At 31.3% G+C, this 23,549-nt stretch overlaps 1 protein-coding gene across 5 annotated transcripts in view; it reads right to left on the bottom strand.

Moving 5' to 3' along the window:
• Nucleotides 1-23,549, bottom strand: part of GRIK2 (glutamate ionotropic receptor kainate type subunit 2) — a 653,495-nt gene that overhangs the window by 147,734 nt on the left and 482,212 nt on the right. For all 5 annotated transcript variants that reach the window (XM_087443926.1, XM_004422155.3, XM_087443925.1 and 2 more), the window contains one exon: nucleotides 18,333-18,556. In XM_087443926.1, coding sequence (XP_087300052.1) covers nucleotides 18,333-18,556 — 224 coding nt within the window. The remainder of the gene's footprint in view (nucleotides 1-18,332; nucleotides 18,557-23,549) is intronic.

Below are 23,549 nucleotides of genomic sequence, written 5' to 3'. Positions count from 1 at the left end.
CGCTGAAAAGAGATAATAATTAAGGAATAGTTAAACTGACTGCAACAGAATCTCACATCATTCCAATTAGCTCAGCTATGGGCATTCACATATCCTCAAAACTACATGAAAGGTAATAAAGAGCAAATTTAATAAATATTGGAATGTAAAGAAGCTGCACATAATAAGATGACAAAAGATTTCCTAATGAATCTAGCCTAGTTTCATATATTTTATTTATATTATAAAACAACCAAAGACAACATAATGAAATTGTCAGAGGATTCTAAACTAGATCTATACCAAAGAACACTTGAGACAAAACAACGCAAGACTGAGAAAAAATGGTTGAATCTTGTTGAAAAGCTCGGACCAATCAATTATTGGGAATCAGGAAGGAGAGAAAGGAAGGAGAAATTCAGAAATGTGCACTCTATATTAAACAGAAGACAAAGAAGGCAAAGATGAGCAGGAGAGGAGGAAAAGGAAAATTCAATGGCTCTATGCACAATGAAAGATGCACATGAGATTAGGATGTATTTAATGGCCTAAAAAATAAATGGGAGACTGAGTGACAAAATGTAGCATATTCCTAATACTATTTAGCTGATAGAACTCTAAATTTATGCTACAGTCACGTCTTAACGATTAGAAACATCTTAAGGACTTCCATGGAAAGAAAAAAAGAGATCAAAATGTAATAACCCAATATCTGAAATATTAAATATCAGGAAAGAGATTCCTATCAAAAATTGCAAAACAAATCATTAGCTCTTAACGTCCTGCAGGTTTGAGACTCTAAACTTTGAACTTTAACTACAATTGTGAAAGTGGAGTTCTGTTAATGGGTGGCTCAATTTTGCCTTAATGCTATGGTGCCCTGTGTGCTGTTAGCACTCTGGCTCCAGTTCTATGATTAAATATTGGACCTTTGTCAAGTTGCTTTGTTTCTTTAGCTTCAGTTTCTTCATTTATGGCATGAGGTTCCATTGATTGTATGTTAAAATTTTGTCTAACCAGTCACAGACCTAGAAATTTATAGAAGGTTATTTTATTTGAAAAGGTGTTTGTACTTTTATTGTTTTTAAACATATAATTCAGTTTTCCTAAATATCTTAATGCAGTTAAATGACACAGACAATTCCTGTCATTCCACTAATCTAATTTGTTGTATTTAAAAGTGTCTCAAGAACTTATAACTTTGTATTGTAAAATAATATGTGTCCCAATGTCTTATTTAAACATTATATATCTGAATTATATTCCTTAAAATTTTTATAAAGTTGCTACATTTATTTATACTTCTGCTTTCAAAATATCATATCCAGATGATTTTCAGAACTGTATGCAACAATCTCATTGCCTTATACTGCAGATTTTTGGCAATCTGTTAGCAATCTTTTTAGACAGTCTTTTCATTGCTTTGTTCATAATGCTTTGTGTCTTTATTCATAACTTGATGAGCATACAAGTGCTTTGTTCCTAAAACAATAAATGAGAAAAAAAATAACAATTGAAAGCAATGTGTTGTTGTTTGCTGTGCTACCACTTCCTAGTGTGGACTAATAATCACTAATATTTATTAGGCCAGTAAATCAAATCCCAGGTAGGTCACAGGTGGTTAACAGAAGCAGAAACTACAAATGGAATCACTGTTTGTTGTAGTCTGGCATATAGCTGGTATAGATACATTACAGACAAACATATCAATTGGATGACGTCTCCTGTAGGCAATGCTTAAGATTAAAACGCCAGTCACTCTTTTCTGACTTTTTGGGCCTACCGTGCAGATTTTGTGCTGTTTTGGAACACCACCTCACCCTTCATGCCTTTTAGAGTGCTGTCTCTGGATGGACTAATCTCAGTGTTATCTGGTACCTTCCAATGTGATTTTGTTTCTTTACAATATTGAATTTTAAATCTTCCCATTTAGACTGAACACATATTAAGTTTGTATTTCTCCATATCGCATAGTTAGTATTCTGCAAAGAGTGGGTACTCAACAATTTGGGGGTAAATGGATTTTAGCCTCTGGTGTTTATAGTCTTTATCCCAAGGTTTAGAAAACACACACATATACACTATAAACAAGATCTGGCTTTATGATTAAAATTCAAAAGAGTTAAAGCATTTGTAGGAAATTCTTTTACACAAAATTCCCTCAAAATACACAGGTTAAAATGAAAAGAAAAATTGTAGCTCTTCTCAACAAATTGGATTTTTGAAATAATATTTTGTATATATTTTATCACACAATGGAATTTCTGAATGGGTTTTCATATTCGAGTGAAGGAGGTCAGATTATTGTTTCCAGGTGCTGTATTTTATAGTAAAAATCATTTTTATCATCAAGAATGTTCATGCACACAACTGTAATTGCTTATGTTATATTTTTCATTTAATCAAACTTAAAAAATGAAAGTTCTACCTTTTAATTACTGCAAAAGTTGAAGTAGAGTCATTGGCAGGTTATCTCAAATAAACATATATCAAGAATTATGAATGGGGAATACATAAAGAAACATATTTTTCATATTGTGGTTTATATGGCCAATACTCACTGATAAAGTGATGGTTGGAAAAAGAAAGCAGAGAGAGACACAGAGAGAGAGACTCAGAGAGAGAAAAGGATTGATAGATCTAGCTGGAATAATTTTCAGGCAATGAAAAGATCATTGAACAAAAAAAAATCATGGTGTATTGTTATTTAGGACCTAATCTGAATTTATATAATCTCAATCTTATTAAGAATTATGATCATAGACAATATTTTGGGTATATACCACCTTATGACCACAAAGTAAATAAATGATATACCTTCATTGATTTTAAGAAACAAATAAACAACACTGGTCTAAAATTGAGAAAGAGTAGCTGCCATTTATGAAGCTTTTATCTAACAGCATATTTTATTTGAAATTGGCTAAGACTTAAGCTATAATACTTTCCATTAACTACAAATGAGAGTGTATAAGAGAAGCTAGAAGGCTGCAAACAAAAGATTAAAATGAGTGAATGCCTTGCAGGATGGACCATATAATCCTTTGATAATTGTATTCATTTTATGATGAGTTATTCAAAATTGGTACCTGTCCAACATGCATAAGAGGAGCAAACCAGAAGCATGTAGATAAAAATTGCTGGCTGTCCCTTGATAGGCCACTTGAATATCACTATAGCTGACTTTTAGACACTCCAGGCTCACGTGTCTGCTGAATTCACTACTTATTTTGTGGCTTTTTGCACTTATGGTACTTTTTTTCCATATAAAACCAGAACATTTAATAATTATCATTTGATGTCTAATATGCAAATGATATTTAAAACATCATGACCTCCTTCAGCCCTGCTTATAAAGTGTGGGTCATAAGCTAGACAAATAAACTCTAACAGAAAAACTTACAACCTCATAAAAATATGTAGCTTCAAAATTATGTCTCAAATTAAAATCTACATAATTCATCTTCCTAGAGTGCTCCTCATTTATATAAGAATAGATAATTTCATCCTTGCAATAAACACAAAATAAATTATCAACTATTTTGTAAAATACTACTTTCTTTAACACATAGGGTAATATTATTAATAAAACTGTAATTTATTTAAGCCATATGCCTGCTCTCAAATCATAATTTCCCAGTATGAAAAACAGAGCTTGTTTGCTAGGTTTATTATTAGTCCAAAATAAAGTTCTCTGTTTTTTCCAATTATCTAATTATTTTCTAACTTTTAATGCATGTAGAGAAATGTTTTATTAAATATTCAACAAGTGTCTTTCTGATAATTTAACAGCAAAACTTGATTTTCTAACCAAGTTCACGAATAAGTAATAAGTTGTTCCATTTTTAAATGGAAGTAAATTTTTAAATTTTCATAATTAAATTAAAATTTTTCACATTCATTATTTTACTTTTATAAAGCAGAATATTAAAAATTGAAGCAACTATAAATTTTGAAAACTTTAATATGTTAGTTAATTTATACAAGTACTATTAATCATAAACTGCCATTTAAATAGATGTGTTGGAATCTCATCTTTCCATATACTTCAGCAAAATGAACACTGATAATAATTCCATGAGGAATCAAGAGTATAGATGCTAACTCAGTCTTGTTACAGGTAATTTAATCTGTATGGAATGTGTATGATGAAAACAAAAAATTAAAATGAATTTATACATTAAAACAATGCTTCACAATTTTGACTCAGCAGATTAATTGATTAGTTATTAATAGAGAACATATAATAAGAGATAATATAGAGAATCACAGAGGAAAAAAGTCCCATGGCCAAAAATGTTTGGAAAATGCTGAGTTAAGCTAACGTAATCAGATTTCCTTATTGCAAGACTTCTCAGAGCCTTTAACTCGTTAATAGCAAATCACCAAGGGAGCAGGCCCAGTGGAGCAGCAGTTAAGTGTGAGTGCTCCGCTGCGGCGGCCTGGGGTTTGGACCCTGGACGTGCACCGACTCACCACTTGCCAAGCCATGCTGTGGCGGCATCCCATATAAAGTGGAGGAAGATGGGCACGGATGTTAGCCTACAGCCAGTCTTCCTCAGCAAAAAGAGGAGGATTGGCGACAGTTGTTAGCTCAGGGCTGATCTTCCTCACAAAAAAGATAAATAAATAAATCTTTAAGAAAACAAAAGTAAATCACCAAGAGGAGGATCCAGTACATAGTTCTCCTGATCTTATTTGATCATAGAACTCTCTTGAGTTCACTTTTTTTCCCCCTAGAAAAAGCTTGGCACCTAATGTTTTATAAAGGCTGCCCTACGATACGCCATAACACATTTATATTGCATGAGTGTTATGGAGCCTACCACTTTTAACAACTTTTTTTTGCTCCAACTTCTTCATTGCTTTAGAAAAGTTAGGGAGGGCATTGATGTACTGGAATATTCCACATCAAAAATAAGCCAGAGTTATTTTCTATAGCACTGAAAACATATTTTGATAGCATCATTTAAGATAATATTAGAGTAATAATTCAGGCTTCTTACACAAAACTAATTTGGTAAATTCATGTCTCAAGAATGTAGGTCAGGACCAGAAAGCAAGTACAAAAGACCTTTAAAATATGAAACATTTACACTTACTTTTCATATATTTTTAAACAACCTTCCTTAACTTGTTTTAAAGAGCATGCCAGGTTAAAATAACAAAGAGGAAGGGAGTAGTCAGGCTGTTTAGAGACAGGCACCCTGATAACAGATGAGAAAGAAAGAGAAAGAAAACTTCCGAAATGGACACTTGAAACAAGAAATCTGAGAGAATTTCATGTGTAGCCAAACACTACTTCACAATTTAATAATCCCTGTGGCAGACACAGCCAATCTCATATCCAAGAACATCTTCTTTCTTACCTACAGAAGAAGAGGTGACAGTATGCCCAGGTAAAATAAACTCGTACCTGCAGCCTCTTTTGCAGCTAGGAATAGCCAAGAAAAATAATTCTAGCCAATAAGATGTAGATAGAAGAAGCATTTCCTTTCTGAATTAAAAGACAATGTCTTTTGTCTTCTGCCTGTTTCCTTTCTCCCTTCTTCCTGCCTGGGACACAGACACAATGCCTGGAGTTGCAGTGACCATCTTGCAATCATGAAGATGGAAGCCTGAGTCTAAGAATAGTGTAGCTTATAGACAGAAGGTGCCAAGTTCCTTGATATCACCTTTCAGCAGCTGTTTCAATCTTACTCCTCCTAATTTATGACTCCATAACAAAAATAATCCCCCTATTTATTAAAGTAACTGTTTTATCAGGTTTCCTATTAACTACATGTGAACCTATTCCTGCTCACGTGGACTCTGAACCTATTACTGAACTGTCAGAGGACATTAATTGACATTTATAATATTGTTACTGAATGATCTTGCAAAATTTTGATTACAAATTATAAGCAAGGAAGACCATTTCATGGTTAAAAATTTTCCAGGGAAAGAGTTCAAGTTTTCTATTTAATGATACAATCTCAATAATTCAGAAAACATCAGAATCCACAATGACTCATTCCAGGACACTGTCATACAGCTCAAGTTTTACTTAGTGTATTTTCCCTTTTCCATAGATATTTTAACATGCAGTTAACTTCAAAAAATTATGCTAATTGTTTAGACATAAATTATTTTCATGAGTGAAAGGATAAATTGGAATTTACTTTAAGTTTAGAATTCCTACAAAGGTTCTAATTGTATTAATAAAAGCTCAATTCTTTACTTTTGCTTCCAGGGCTCTACAATCTTGCTATTATCTTCCACATGTGCTTCCGATACACCCTGCATATCTGTACAAACACATTCCACCTGGACTCTCTTTATTCACTTTTATGGTCTACACATTTCCCTTCACTTGAACATGTTATATATTACATTATGCTGGAGATCGGCTTGTACTGGCTTGTGAGAGCCAATTTTGCACCTATCTTCCCAACTCTGCACTCAGTAAAACTCCATTGGTAGCTTGACATTGGCTGTAGTGGTAGTATTTATACCCTAAAAACTGGCAATTACTAGAATCAAAGCCTCTCTCCTTGCCACAGCCAGTTATTAAACAATTACCATCACACCACTGAACAATACATATCATTTATGTTAAACTTTTATGCCTTACATTGTTCATTAGTTAACCTCGGCACTGTTTAATTGATAGCTTTAGTATCAGAAAGTCATCAGATTTACAGAGTGAAGTTCCAGGATTAACTGTATATGAATGCTACAATAATATGCTATGGAACATATTATTTAGTAGATCTAAATGGATTAGAAGGGCTTAATGAGATGGAAACAATGATCAGTTCCATTGATTTGTAATTTGTTAATGACAAATTTAAATTGTGATCAATTTTCTTAAAAATATAATCTTGAGGAAAAATAAATATCATTATCAGCTACAAATGGATAACTAGAAATAATAATGTGTCTTCAAAATGTAAGACTTCCTGCTGATTCCCATTTAAGATTTATATTTGATATAGGAACTTAACTTCAACAATATGCTGATTTCAGATCCTTGTGCCTATTTTTACCCTAAGAAGTATCTTTTTGAATAAAATTAAGTCATAATGGTATACCACAACTTACTTCAGTTTTAAACTAGCTACGATTGTTTTTATTGTTATGGAATAAAAAAGTCCTTATTATAATCATCTACAGATCATTTTAAGATTTCTGAAGGAAAGGTATTATTTTGGTTGCCAAAAAATTCAGACTTAATTTAACAAATGTAAAATGAAAAAAATATAATTCTACACTTAAAGCTGGAAACTGTTTTTAAAATTATATGATGGCTTTTATATAGTTTCATTAAATAGCTACTAGTATCATTTTTTAATACCCAATTGTTCAATTAAATTAAAGTAAGAGTGGCTTTAAATTGGGAATAGTAAGGAAAATGGCCCACATATCCACATTGCATAAGAAAGCATAGGTTTGTCCCATCAGTAATTTTTTACCAATATAGCTATTTGTTTGCAAGTGAAGTACCAAACATTAAAAAGTAGTTATTTTAAAATCAATATAAGCATAATTTACATTTGAAAAAATTCTCACTTAGACTTACAGATCAGAAGCAAGTGTTTAGCTTGCAACACACTTGCTAAGGATTTTAAAAGCAGTAAGTCCAGTATTAAAAGGCACAAGGCAGACTGTCCTCAGATCAGGTGGTCATGTGGTTGCTCATAGTGGAAAATGAAACAGACTATGCTTTTTTTAAAATGGACACTCAATGTTACCAACAAGAACTTGAAGCTGGCATTAGAAAGGTAGCATTTGATTTTCTAGCATGACTTGAACATTTAAATTGATTAGCTAATATACAAATATCTGGATTATACAAAAATAGCAAACCAGCTACCATAAACATGCAAGGCACTTAAATGTTTTTTTCCTTGAATTTATATTATATAAAATTAATTTTAATAATAGTTTCACAATGTTTAGTGCCTTGTGGGTTTCTTATCTTCCAACTAAATACCTTTTGAAATTATACTCTGTTGTATCAAATATATCAATAAAATATTTAAAAATTAAGTGTATGCACCAATATCTAAAACAACTGAAGTATGTTTGGAAAGCATTCACTATTTTTTTTCCAACTGGAATATGTGAATTAAGAAATGTTCACAAAAATATTTTATAAATTTTGGCAGATGGAAGATTTTAAAAATTATTTCTAATATCTTCCTAATTAAAAAATTTTGAAAGCCTAATTGAAAATTGAAGTGGTAATATGAAAATTTGGAAATCGACATACATTTCCCTGAATGTAAATCTCATTTTTGCATCTCCTTCCACAAGCAAAATTTTCACTATTTTCAATTTTTTTTGGTATAATCACTTTTGGAAATACCAGTTTCCAAAACATATCTTCAGTCAGTCTAGAGAATTGCTAAATTTATGTTGAATAACACACCTCCCAGCACCCCCAATCTTGGTACCAATAATAGTAAGGGAAGCAGGGAAACACTTACCTAATTTTATGTTAAAATAATATTCAGGTGCATATTCTGAACCAACTTAGATGACAGTTGTAGCCCTATTCTGTTTATAATGTTTATCATGCCAGTAACATACAAACCCTACAATTTCACCTTTGCTTCAAATATTAAGTCCATTAATTTAATAGGAAAATCTATTGCAAATTTATTCACCTCTTTTTATCATCTCAGGAGTAGTCAGACAGGCACATGAAAATGGGAAATGTTTTAAAATAATTAATTTAGAGTTAAACATCTCTCATAAAGAATAGTAGAAAACTAAGTTACATTCAGGCCAGGGGTGGGGGGAATTACGTTTTATATATGTTACAAAGTATTGAAACTAAAATTCTGTTTCAATCCAATGTACATTAGACAAAATAGAAAGAATTACTCTAGTTTTAAAATACAGATATGTATAATTACTTCATTAATAAGGTTTCTTTGTCATAAAGGTTGTCAGGTTAATTTCTGGGCTTCCAAAGGAAATTTCAAAAATAGGTATAAAATCAACAAATTTCTAATGGAGCTAACTTCACATTTTTATAGTGTCCCTCATTATACAAGGGTTAACTAGAAATATTTAAAGTCATGGGTATTGAAAATCAATAGAATAGTTTGTGTTGTCATTCATTTTACTAAAAACTATTTATATAAAACATAGCTATTATCAAGTTCTTTCTATCCAAATATCAGATTGAAGTTCCTACTGCTATTTGAGAGAGCAATGATATTTTCCCTAAAAATATATATATATATCTATACCCAACAGGATTGATGTGAAAATAATTTAACTTGAATGATGTAATTATGTAATGAAATGTAAAAAAAATTATAGCAATTAAGGTGTTGTGACATGCTCTAATGAATGAAGTTACACTGGTTGATGACACTATATCTCCTACTCATTAATTATTTGGATAGAGTGCATTATCTTACATAGCATGAAGAAATAAAGTTATAAATACCACTAAAAATTACATCCATACATTTTCATTTAATATTGATATTTCTCCCACATCCATGAATTATGAAAAAAAAATCAAAACAATATCAATAGCATTTTGAGTCTCCATAAAAGCTCACAGTGTGGTTTAATTCTTTTACTATATGCAGCCAGTAATTTTCAGGGGAAGAAAGTTAGCATTTCTAGAGAAGAGGTTTATAAAGCAAATCCGCACGTGTGGCTTGCTGATGTCTCCTGTTTAGGTGTCCAAGTGATTGGAAATATTTTTTAAGCTTCTTTATTTGCAGATCTAAAGAGAAAGACATGTTTCTTAAGTGTAGCTAATTAAGGTGATTCTTTTAAGTAATCACCTGTTATTATAAAACAATACATGGCTAACACGTAGAACAAATATTTAATATAGCACTCTTTTAAAAATTAAAAGAAAAAAAGTTAGCCAAGGTGTTTTTTCCTAAAATCTTAGAATAAAAAGTAGAAAGTGAATTTAACATGATAGTCAAAAAGAACCAAACGATACAAGTTCCTTTTCTAAGTCTGTTTTCTGTTTTCTTCTAAATCTGTTTTCTTTTCATTAGAACAACCTTTCTCTTAATAACAAATTAGAATTAAAAAGTGTAACAGTAATAACATTAAACAAAGAGAAAACATCTTTAATCTTATTTGCAAGGGGTATGGGCAGATGATGTATACCTACTTTACTTATTCCTTAAATCAAACCATAAAAACATATAGTTACTGAAAAAAAGCTAATAAATTAATCTCTTCATGGTTCTCAAATATAATGTGACTATTGTTGACATGCCATATGTATTATTTTCTTCCTTTTCTCTCTCAATGACTTCCTCCACGTGACTCACCAGCCCAGTACAAGACTATACAGGAAAACATCCACCCAAGAATTCTTACACCAAAAGGACACCTTTATCCAGGTAAAAATATTAATAATTTAGGTGTCATGCTTACCACCATTAAAGAAAAAGAAAACAGACCTATTTCTCTACATTTCTCAAGACAACTGCCTTTTTTCGAGCAGAGTACTCTCAGTCATTGTACAAAGACAGCAAACTCCTAGTGAACATTTCTTTATTTTCTCATCATCTTTGTTTCACTGGCTTCCTGCACAGACTCCACTGTTTCAAGGTGTATGTTCATATAAAAGTTTTGGCCTCTCTTGACTAGACATTGTAGATTAAAATATTTCATAGAGAACACTGTTAAATTCAAAAAAAAAAAAAAAAAAGACACTGACTGCTCTGGCATAGTTTCAGATGGTGAAGAGCTTTCTTAAGTGACTGAGAAACCATCCCCTCAGATCCCAGGGAACTGTTTTCCTGATGGCTCTGGAACAACAGAAATGCAGTTTTGTTTTGAGAATTAACACAGACAAAAGAAGCTGGGGAGACGGCTTCTTACAAACAATTAACGGTAGTCTGCAGCTATGGGAGAAGTAGCTACCAAGAAACTGCAAAAAAATAAAAGAATAAGTGGACCACTTGGTGAAAAATGCTTGGTTCTCTTTATCTTGTTGGCTCTTAAGAGTCACCTCAAAGAATTTCTTCCTTATGGTCAAAAAATAAATAAATAAAATAAAGAAAGGAAAGAAAAGAAAAAACAAAAAGGAAGAGAAACAAGTCATTCACAGTCTTGTCTTTGTCGTATTAGTTTTTGAATCTAAATTAGCTAATGAGAAATCTGTAAGAGACATAGTGGTAACTGCCAAAGAAGCCACTACACCCCTTTTCCAAATATTTCAAAGAAAGAAATAATTTCTTACAAGGGTATTGTTTCTCACCAGGAGACATGAGAGTGTGTGTGTGTGTGTGTGTGTATAAACATAATTGCATGTTCCATAAAAGACTCATTAAGAACAGAGGTTTCATTTTTTGGTAGCAAATATAATCATTTAATAAACATTCAACTGCAAGATTTTTAGCATTCTCGAATTTCTTAATGTGACTCTATGTACTGTAATTTATTAAAATTAGTTGCTGTGATTTACTGAGCTAGACATTGTGGAACTTCTAAATTGAAACAAACCATCGTAGGGTGACCACAGTTTTCAGAAGCTCATTGGCCAAGACATTTATTAAGTGGACACATTTGCAATGACTAGACAGAGAGGCAGCTGTTTTGCTTCTAGGAGTCTTTGAATTCAATTTGGTGATGGAAGCAAGGAAACATACAGGCAAATAATTTATCCATAGGATATGAAAAATAAAAATGGGCTATCAAACTTCTGCTCTTGCACTTATACTTAATTTTGTCCTAACAATCAAAAAATATTTTTATGTAAAAAATAATTTGAAAAGAGATGTAGAAATTACTAAAAGATGCTCAAGTACAATTATTTTTAAAAGAAAATGCCTACAAGCATTTGATTACAGAAGATTACAGAAAAAGCACTTTAAATTGTGTTAGTCTTACTCAATTCTTTTCTCAAATCTTTTATTCTTGTAAATGTCTAGCATAATTATAAAATTGAGAGGAGGAAAATGTGTTTATTTTCTCTTATGATGATTAAAATTTTCTTCTTTATCCTATTCAGGTAATTTCAGTTAAAATCTCTACTGCCTCAATTATCTAGATACTATATTCACCATTGCTGAAAAGAAGTCACTGATTCAACTTAGTTTCAATTGGTTTGGTTCTACTAATTATACAAACTAAGACTTTTTTCTGGGTTATTGACTCCATGTCTACTTTGCAATCATGAACACTATTGGAACCATTAAAAATAAAGAAGTAAATTATTTTACAATGGATTTACCAAATAACAACTGTGACAAAAGTCTGTTCAAGTAGCCTCATCCCTTATGGAAACATAGTTTGAAAAAGCATCTAGCTTTAATCAATGTTGACTTTTCGGTCTATAATTAAGGCATTTGTTATTATAATCAATTTTAATAATCACGTTCATATGTGTGAAAGGCATATTAGCAAAACAGTGCTATTTCAACCCAAATTTTCATTAAATTCTAGGAAAATTGCTAAATGGGAAGAGGAATAACAGATAGGCTTCCCTGAAATTTTCTTGAGTAAAAAAATGACTAAAAAATAAAAGTAAAATATATCTAAAATTATGTTACAGAAAGGCAAAACTGAAATGGTTTTCCAGTAAAAGGTGGGCAAGTTGGTGGCAAAGGCACACAACAAAATTGGCATTTTATTCAACGTGACAATGGTCTTTTTGACAGCAGATTAGTTTAACATCAAACATCCCACCAAAACAGTAATCCATTTCCAAGTGCATAATAATTCATTGTTGCCCTTCACCGTACATTAAATGTCACCTATCATTGTGACAGGACTATAAAAGCTATTGCACACTAGTCAGGAGCCAAGATCAAAGCTGTTAATGCAAGCACTTTGGACATGGTTTTCTAAACTCAGTTAAACCATCAAAAACATTATATTTAGAACATCTTTACCTCTGAGCTCCAAGAGAAATTCAGAATATTTTTACAAGTAGGAGGATTCTCAGTAAGGCGATAGCCTTGTCATCTTGTGACCACAGACCATGTTAGAGCCAAAACACATGTCAAAACAGTCCTGGCAGTCACTCTAATAGTAAACCCTCAGGCAGATTCTAAGGAGAACATCCTCTACTGCAATAATAAGCAATAAAACGAATAATACAATAGATAATATTCTAATATCCTAAAAATTATGCAAAGTAATTCAATGCAAAAACACACAAGAAATTCCTACATTCTTTTTAACTTAAAAAAACTAATGTTATGTATTTAACACACTGAGTATTCTTTGATTTGCTATTCTTGCTAGGAAAGCCAGGTTAGTCAATATTTCTTGGCTTCTTTTACTCTTTTCTCTATATTTGACCATATTCATTTGTTCATTTAAGTAACATAAAAAATTTCTGTGTAATATTCTTACTATAAAATTTGGCATAATATTATTTTTCTTCTCTAGAGTTTATTTGTATTTAATTTTAAAATGCCAATCTCAGAACAACACATGCAATGTGCTTATATGCTAAGTGACTTATTATTAAGGTTGCATCAATCCTGTTGGAGGGAAATGTATATACCATTATTCCCTTCTTTTAAGTTTGGTCTTTAGTTATTCATCTCTGTATCCCAAACTACTAAGGACCCTAGACCAAGATTTGCATGCTGAATTTCAGAACAGCTCTGGTTGTCTTGGAGACAACCACAGTTAATAAAGAAAACAAAAAATTATCTAATATTATGGGAATTTAAATGGACTCATTTTATAAATAGTATCTATTGTGTCAATATTATTTGTTCTTTCATAAAGGAAATATTTGAAGCAAGGTGAAAAATACCTGTCATTATTAGTGTAAAGGGTGGGTTCCCTAACCAGACTTTTTATATGACTAACTGCTATCTCTATACTAATACACCTAGGTCAAAGAAAAACAAAATAGAAAAAGAAGGGCAGAGTTTAGGGGAAAATATGACTAAGTACAAGCCCATCATGGACAAGATTTCTTCCTAATTCTCTGTCAGACAAGAGCTATTGTAAAGAGACCTGGGATAAAGCCATTCTATGTCTAGAATGCAGTACCTCAGGCTCATTTTTACTCTGAAATAAGAGTTCTCAGCTAATTCAGATAAGCATGCTGATTATGTCATTATGCTATAAACACCAATGCAACGGTTTGCAAGATATCATAGATTATAAAACCATACCCAGACAAACAAATAAAACCATACACCTCTTTCTTAATACTGGTTAATCTTTTTCTTACAAAATAAGGGTGAGGGGAAATTTTAAAAGGTTAACACAACCTACTTTTAAATTCAATTTTAAAAAACATAAATTCTAACAATTATGATCTGTTCTTAATTTATCATAAAATTAATACTGTTAATACTATGATACATTAGATAATTCAATAAGCCTCAAATCTAGTATTCTAATGATAACTAACAATCTGCTTACTGCTTCGTTTCCTTTATAGTTGTATATGTCTCTCCAGTAAAATACATGTTATTAGCCATGTTTTAGAAAAATATATTTAAAATAGACGGCATTCATAAAAATTTAGCATAACTATTAAATATTTCTGTGAATTTCATTCAAAGCCAATGGATATTTGTCAGATAAATGCATTGATTATGAGTTTATTAATTAAAAGAATGTATACAGTAGTGTTTGTTCTTGGATTTAAATCTGTGGTACAATTCTTAGAACATTATAGGTAGCCAGCAGATATTTGTTAAATAAATTAATGAATAGATGAGGGTCATAAATTAATTTTTAATACTTTGTGGGACTCTAATTATCCAGTGGTTACTAGACGTTCAACAAATATTTGACTAATTGAGTGAGTGATTGATGGAATTATTCAACTGAAGTGGAAACAAAGAACAAACTGATGGTGTGGCTTGGTTGCTAGAAAGATATGGAAGATTAATTGTAACAATAATAATAGGAGCAATATCAGTGGGTGACCACAACAAAAGTAAAGTAATAGAAATTAAAATTTTTGACTATACTTAAATCATTTATTAATTTTAATTTTGAGATAAAATTTATTATCTTCCAAATACCTATGACATAACTTTCTAAAATTGAATATGACATAACTTCCAATCATTAATAAATATGAACTTTGTTATTGGAGTGGTATTATTTTAGAACTTTGTTTCTGCGATTTTCAGCAAGAATGAAACACACATCTGAGAATTTTTTTAGAATGTAACTTGTCTTTCTTTTCTCTGTAATCATTAAGGAGATAAAGACAAAGAATATACATAAAGATAAAGAATGCCATATTTATTTTTACATCAATAATGATGTTAATAATTTCATCAGTGATCTCTATATGACATGACATAATCTTTATTCATAGGTAAAATCAAAATGTCACATTTATTTTGAATTGAAAACAAATATCATGATTCCACTTAAATTAGAAAATTAAGTTCTATAACTGAAGTTTGGACATTTTGTCTGCATTTGCACATTGCGAACTTTCATTGTAGCAAGAGTTCAATACTATGTCAGAGTGGATTTTAATTATATAAATTCATTTGGTTTTGGAAGTTCAGTTTAGAATTTAAATAGATTAAAAGAAAATTTCTTGGATAGAGTCTACATTTTTAGTGTGTTTTTTTAATGTGGTAATATTTATACAAGATTAGTATAATATTGAGAATTGAACAAAATATTCTGAGATAATCCATAAATAATTTATTTTTATATTATGTATTCCTTTGCCAAGAATATTTAATATTTTTTATTACTTTATAAGATATCTAACATTGTTTCTTATTTAATAGAATATCTGTTAATTTGCCCATAAATGAAGATTTTAAACTTAATTTTTTAAACTATATGAGACTGTTTTCACATCATGAATAAGATGCTAAAATAGAATCATTTTCAAATCCATTCATTTAATAACTAATGACAAAATATAACAGTAATATTCCAAAATTTAAAGACACTAAAAAATGGCACACCAGCTACTTTTATGTTCTCATATAGAATGACACGGGTGTATTTCTTTTGTGCAAATAATACATATTACCATAATTATACAGATACTATACTATTACATTATTTGACAATTTATCAAAGTGCGAGTTATAGAAATATAAATTTAGATAAGTGCATATACATACCACATGTCTCTATTTGCAAATGTACTTTTAAGCTGGAAAAGATTCCAGATGTTTCAGTATTTGCTTTTGAATCTAATTTTAGAAGATTTGGGCTCAGAAAATGAGGATATCTAAAACTCCGACTATGAATTTGAGGTAACTCAATAGTCTCTGTTTAAGATCCCCTGGAGAATATGATTAGACTTAATGCAGCTTGATCGATGCCCACATAACTGCCTCAGAATTGTCTCAGGTCCTTTTCCTCTAGGCTTCATTTATATCCTTCCTAGAAACTTTTGTTAATTTGATTAAGAAGGAACAGGTGTTCCTGCAGACTTTTTCTATACTTAGGCTTTCTCCATACTTTAGAGTATTTATTTTTCTGTTTGCCCTGTGGGCAGGCTGCAGAGTTCTCTAACCACTGAATTATTTAGCTGTAATCCTTAAACTCACTTTTCCAAACACATATAAAACAGGATGGCTTGTGCTGGTCACTATAAAAAAATGTAATTGGTCCACAGATGCTAAAAAACGAGAAGGTTGTTTTATTTTCACAAAATATGGAAAAAGCTAGAGCTAAAAGTTTATGAACTTCATACTCCAAATTCTCAATTTGGGGGAAGAATTCTAAACTTCAAATAAAAATTTTAACAGGATCTACCATACAGTTACAAATGCTATATGTCTATACGGTTTCAGTACAAATTTTCAGCCAAATTCAAATGATAATTGTTTGAAGAACTCAAGTGTTAATATTGAACCAAGTAGGTGGAAAATTACAAATCTGTGGAACATTTATTTGTACGTATATCAAAAACATCTGTGTATAAATATATAAAAATGTAAATATATCAAAAATATGTCAAAAAATATTATGCTTCTTCTGGGGCCAGACCAGTGGCATAGTGGTTAAGTTCGGCACTCTCCACTTCGGTGGCCCAGGTGCGAGGGTTCGGATCTCAGGCACAAACCTACACCACTCATCAAGCCGTGCTGTGGAGGCAGCCCACATACAAAATTAAGGAAGATGGGCACAGATGTTAGCTCATGGCCACTCTCCCTCAAGCAAAAAGAGGAAGACTTGCAACAGGTGTTAGCTCAGGGCCAATCTTCCTCACCAAAATATATATATATATATATATATATATATATATATATATATAATGCTACTTCTATAAATGATTTTATTCCTTTTTTAATTGAATGAACTAAACTTTTTTTTACCACTAGGAGAACATACATGACTTCATTGAGAAAAGAATATGTTCAAGGAAGGACAAATACTCTTAGTGATACATTTATCAGAAGAACCTATGTAAGATAATTGAAAAAACCCCCACATATGTAATATTTAATATTGATGATAAGGCCAAAAAACATATTTATGGTTATACATTATAAGCATTGAGAATTTTAATTCATCTTGGATTTAGAGCTATCTTTTTGATATCTGATAGAATATAAAAATCCAAAGACTATAATGAATATGTGACTTTTAAAGTCATTAGACTAACAATAGAGTTCTGAGTCCTGAGAGACAGTTTTAATTTTCTTAATTAAGGCAAAAAGTAAACTAAATCATATTGAAATGATCTAGCTGTTGAAAATTTGATAGAGAAGTAAGCATAAATGAAAAATGATCACAAATTTCCAGCTCCAGTATAACAATAAAGTAGCAAATTCAACATAGATTGAGCTAGATCATAGATTTTAAAGGACATTATAAAAATATAAATATGTATTTTTTTCAATTAGGCATTTGAGTTTTGCATCCTGTGATTGAAATACATTCTACCTTTCAATGAAAATAGGGCAATTTTTTGTGGTTATATATTTATTCTGTGGACAAAAGGACAAATTCTATGTAGGGAATCATGGTAGTCTTTTTATACTTAAAATGCTTATTTTCAATTAGCCTTGGTTCATTAAAAAAAAGCTTCCTTTTAAATTTTACCACTTTTGTTTTTCTTATGACTGATTTTTTAATTCAAATTAGTAAAACATACTATTTTGCTTTGTGGTTCAAGAGAAATCTTCAAAATGAGGAAATAATTTATATCATAGTGATTTAGACTGCTTTTAGATTCTGAACCCTACCACACTTATAGCTTACTGACACAACCAGCATGCTTTCCGCCCAAGAAGGCATCATAGTACTTTTTAGAAAGTTCTGTGACTCTTAAAAGTTCATTAGTCTTCAGCACCCCATGGGAAATAAAGAAAAAGAAAAGTAAAATTGATTGTGACTTTTGACAATTATTAGTTAGAAAAAGAAGGTAACAATTGCCAAAAAAATCACAAAAGTGAGCATGTTACCTGGCTATGACAAAGAGCACACAACTGACACCCAAGTAAGCCAGCAGAATATACATCCAGATATCAGGGGAGAGAGGATTCAGGAAGGAGAAGACGCCTGGGTTTGTACCATTGGGCTTGCGGTACAAAATACTTATTCCAAGTGTCATAAAGGGCTTGGAAAAGTCGATGACCTTCTCTCGAACGTAGGTAATAGCCAGTGGAGCAACTGCAAGGTCAGCTTTCTGTAGAGAGAAACATAAAAAAGGAAAAACAAAATTGGTCCTAAGTCACAAGAAAGAAATCAGTAACCAAATTAAACAGAACAAAGACTTTACACCTGAGAATTGTCTCCATAATGACTACATTAACAATTAAAGCATTCTTTGCTTTGAAGTGAAGCATCTCATTTACTCTGCTACTCACTTTTAGGTGCTTCTAGATTAGCAAAGCAGCATTTATTGCAAGTCGATATAGAAAGAAAAAACTATATGGGATGAAAAAAACTGAAGAAACTATTGTACATTCAGTACCTGAATTATTATGCTACTGAAACTTCTCATAATTACTTTTAATCTAAACTTTAAAAACCATGTAATATCAATCATGATTTTCTAAATACTTTGGTCACATTCTAAATAGTAGTAGTAATAATAATAATAATAATAATAATTACCTCAAGTTATTTAGCTGATAATCAAAAAACATTTGTTCTAGTTTTAAAACTAGAATATAGTTAAAAGATTACAGTCTTTAAATAGTTAACATTGTGAAAATCATATTCTAATGTGATTGTGTTTACTGCCCCTGAGTTTTGTTTTTATTCCTCTAATTTGTTTTACATTATTTAATGAAAATCCTTGCAGCCTTGCCTAAATCGAATTAGGAAATGAGTTTTTCAATTTTCACAAAGTTGCTAATTTTCCATGGTAGCTTAAATATGTCAAATTACTAATGCTTTCACTCATCATGTTATAACCATCTGTCAGGGACGAATTTAAGCTCTAATATATTGAAAGAAATAATTATTATATTTTAAAATAACAACAGCATCTATTCACATCTATGATGGGAAACTATATTTCTGCATTTCTTTTATTTTCATAAACATACTGAGCTTTCAGATAATATATAAGAAATGCTCATTGTAGAAAGCTACAGAAAAATGTATAAAAGAATGAAATTGGGCATCTGTTGTTTTTTTGCCTCAGAAATTGTTGGAGGACTTAAAAAAGAAACTTCTCAAAGAGGCTGAGTTTGTTGACGACATTATTCAGGGTATGTGTTTATGTGCATTTTTATGCTGGGGCTGTATGGGGAATAGGGAACATTCAGATGCTTGGATAGAGTATCTTTGAGAGTAGCAATGGAGAAAGAAAGACATTTCTCTACAAATTAGGAAGGTCTTCAGGGTCCTGGGGAGAGTATCATCATATTTCATATTCATAAATCAAGGAAAATATCAATTTAACAATAATAATTGCTAATGGTCCTTAAGCATTTGTTTTGCAACAGGCACTGTGCTAAGAACTTTACATGAATTATCACATTTAATCCTTACACAATCCTATTATTCCCATTTGCAGATAAGGAAACTGAAACCATGAGAAGTTATAAAACTTGCTCATTGTCACAGAACTAATTAAGCGTTGGAACCGGGATATAAACCTAAGCTATTGAAACCTATACCTAGAGCTAAGCAAGACATGCATCTCAGAAGCCAGAAACGGAATCATGGAGATGTTATTCATTCATTCATTCATCTATGAAAGAGTTTGTAGAGATGGAAAGGGAAATAGACAGAAGCAAGGCAGTCATTAATAGATTATACTCTCTGAGAATTTAGAAGGCTAGGTGTAGAGTTCAGGCAGATGGAGTATTTTCCACAGGAAGCAGACAGCATTTCCTCTAAGATAGAAGGGAAGGCAGTAAAGATGGTTTGAAAAAGTAAACAAGTTTTTTAGAGAAAAAAAGTGATAATTGAAGAAACAAAGATTCCAGGTAAAAAATGGACAATATGAAGTGGTGGTTTGCTCCTCTTTAAAACAAAAGTTAGGAAGTAATTCAAATAACATATATTAAAACAAAACCACTACATTATTCCAAAACAGTTGTTCTATAGGCATATATTAATAGAATTGACTAGACATACATCAAATTTCAAAATTTACTTAGCATTGCCTAAAATAAAATTTCTATTCCAAAAACAAAATGAAAAAAAGACAAAAAATTACATAGTAAAATACTCTCAATTATAAAAGAAATTAGTCATTTAAAACAAACGACGTAAACAGACACTTTAAAACATCATTGAAAAAATAAATGGATCAACAGACTGTGGTACATCCATATAACAGAACATTATTCAGCAATAAAAAGAAATGAGCTATCAAGCCATGAAAAGAAATGGAAGAACCTTAAACACATATTGCTAAGTGAAAGATGCCAGTCTGAAAAAGCTACAAATGTTATGATTCTAACTATGTGACATTTTGGAAAAGGGAAAACTATAGAGACAGTAAAAAGATCTGTGGTTGCCAAGGTCTCAGGGGTGTAGGGGAGTGAGGAACAGGTGGAGCACAGAACATTTTTAGGGCAGTGAAACTATTCTGTAAGAGACTGTAATGGTGAGTACATGACACATGCACTTATCAAAACCCATAAAACTGTACAATACAAAGAGTGAACCCTAATGTAAACTATGGACTTCAGGTAATAATAATGTATCAACAATGGTTCATCAATTGTTACAAATGTACTACACTAATGGAAGCCACTAACAATAAGGGAAACTGTGTGCGGAGAGGTAGGAGGCGAGAAGGTATATGGAAACTCTACTTTCTGCACAACTTTTCTATAAACCTAAAACTGCTCTAGAAAAGTCCATTGATTTTTTAAAAATAACAACGGGTTGTTTCAACCATATTCTCAGTTAGTAAGATTTAATGTTACATTGAATAATTAATTAGAACTTGGTTGTTACTATTAATAGTAAAACACACAGAACTTATCAAACGTCAATTGTCAAGATAATCAGTCCCTACCTGCTCACCAAATATATTTTTAAAATCCATTTAAACAATGAGACCTCAGGAGTATCTTGCAGCAGTAAGGATCAATATTTATACATAATAGCATTTTCTATGAATAAGATCTAACTTCATTTCAAGTCCCTTAATAATATAATAAGTTTGGAATCTAATCAACATGTTATATTAAAGTTGTTTATAAATAGATATAGTATTTTCCCATCAAGTACCATGTTATTAAAGACTGAGCAGTTGGAGAAAAGAGCCTGATGGTAAAATGGAATAATCCAAGAACTTTTTCACTCTGTAGGTAGAGGTTAATATGATTTAATGAAAATAGATTTACTAATTGATTTTTTATTTTAAAGAATAAAGTAATCTTGCGTTAGAAGAAGCCAGTGGTCAAAATTATTTTTAAAAATCGATATCAGCAAAAGAAAAATAAATAAGTAAATTGTTATGTGTCATATGAATGGTGCAAAGGAAAGGGAGAGGTCACTTCTACCTGATTCCGTCAGAGAAGGCTTTACCAAATAATTATACCTGTGTTGCAGCTTGAAGAAAGAGTCTGAGATGACAAAGGCCTGATTGGGAGGATAGCAGCAGCAGGAAAAAGAAATATCATAGTAGTAACAAGGATTAAATGTGTCCATTATGGGCCAAGACTGAGCTATATTTTTTGCCCATATCTATCCCATTAATCCTCACAAGAGCTCTATCAAATTTGTAGTGTGATTTCCTTTTTACAGATGAAAAAATCAGACTCGTGCAAGTTTAAGGCAAGTATGGCTCCAAAGATGTCTTAATCACACTCATTTCCCACTATTTTTCTGTAGAATCATTCAAATGCACCATAACCATTTCTTCTGCTGTGTTGTTTCTGTATTTCCCTGCCAAAATGATCTTCTTCCCTTTTCTCCACTATACAAATTCCATAAGACACATCTCTGGTTGTTTTGCTCCAACGTAGCCTTCCCTGAACGGTCTATACACGTTAATTTCTCCTAAGTGAAATTTGATAGCACTTATAAACTTAACTATGCAATTTAACATGTATTGCTATACTTCATGTTGTGTTATTTCTGATTTTTTGACATGTAAGTCAACCAAAATGATATGCAACATTTGGATGTACGTATTTTTGAAATTATATATTCCTATTCCTATTCCTACAAGATTATAAGCACTTTGAAATCTGCAGGCATTCCCTTCAATCAAGCACATAGCTCTGAATGGAGGGAATGGTAAAGTATCCCTCCCTGAAAATTTCACCAAGATGCCTAGGCAGCAGCTATTTTATTAATTTAATAAGTGTTAGTTTCATATTCTATCATCTATGTGAAACTCTTCCAAATTGTCTTATTCAGCCATATCATCATAATCAATTTAACATCCCTAGAGCATTGGACAAAATCTGACAGCAAGGAACTGCTTAGTAAATGTTTGCTGAATACAGTTTCAATTTAATTTACCAAAATTTTCAAAGAAAATCACTCAGAGAATTTTTAAATTAAACTTTTTTTCTGATCTTGCTCTAGAAATAAGATTTACTTGTACATTAACATAATTTCTAGTGAATTAATCATCTAGGGAGAACAGAATAATTCCCTTTATGGAGTTACATAGCTAATAGCAAACCTTTGATTAAAGTCTCATAGAACAATGGTAAAATTTATTGGTCTAATTTCTAATGACCAATACAAAAATCAGATAACAAAGCATATCTTCATGAATGGCACAATGACTCCAAATTTGATCGTGCTGAGAAAACTTTCTTTACAAAGTCCCACGAATCAGAGAACATAATAATACTGTTTTACAATACATGATCTGGTCGGTGAAACATGCATACTTCTGAAAGTTCTTGCAATTTAACAATGGAAAATCAGTTCTAAACATTGTTTTCTCTTTTACAATGCGAAACGTTCGGAAAAACAGTAAAATAACTAAAGTAGTAAATGCATATGAATAAGTTGGAAATATTTTAAGTGATTTAGCTAAGACATTTAAGTTAGTTAATTATGCATATTAATTTTAATGTCACTTATAAGTGATATCACACTTTCCTAAATTCTTCAAAATGCATAATGTGAACCAATGCTTTGCCTCTGTGTGCACTTGCAGGGAAACATGTTCCATCTTCTGTACACATGGTGTAATACCTCCACCACTATTTACCTAGTCATGCTGCCTGGACTCTTGCAGTGAC

This window comes from Ceratotherium simum, chromosome 19, assembly GCF_057802395.1.
Source record: "Ceratotherium simum simum isolate JZ-2026a chromosome 19, ASM5780239v1, whole genome shotgun sequence".
Taxonomy (NCBI): domain Eukaryota; kingdom Metazoa; phylum Chordata; class Mammalia; order Perissodactyla; family Rhinocerotidae; genus Ceratotherium; species Ceratotherium simum.
The sequence above is the reverse complement of the archived record's forward strand: the minus strand, read 5'-3'. Positions and strand labels throughout refer to the sequence as shown.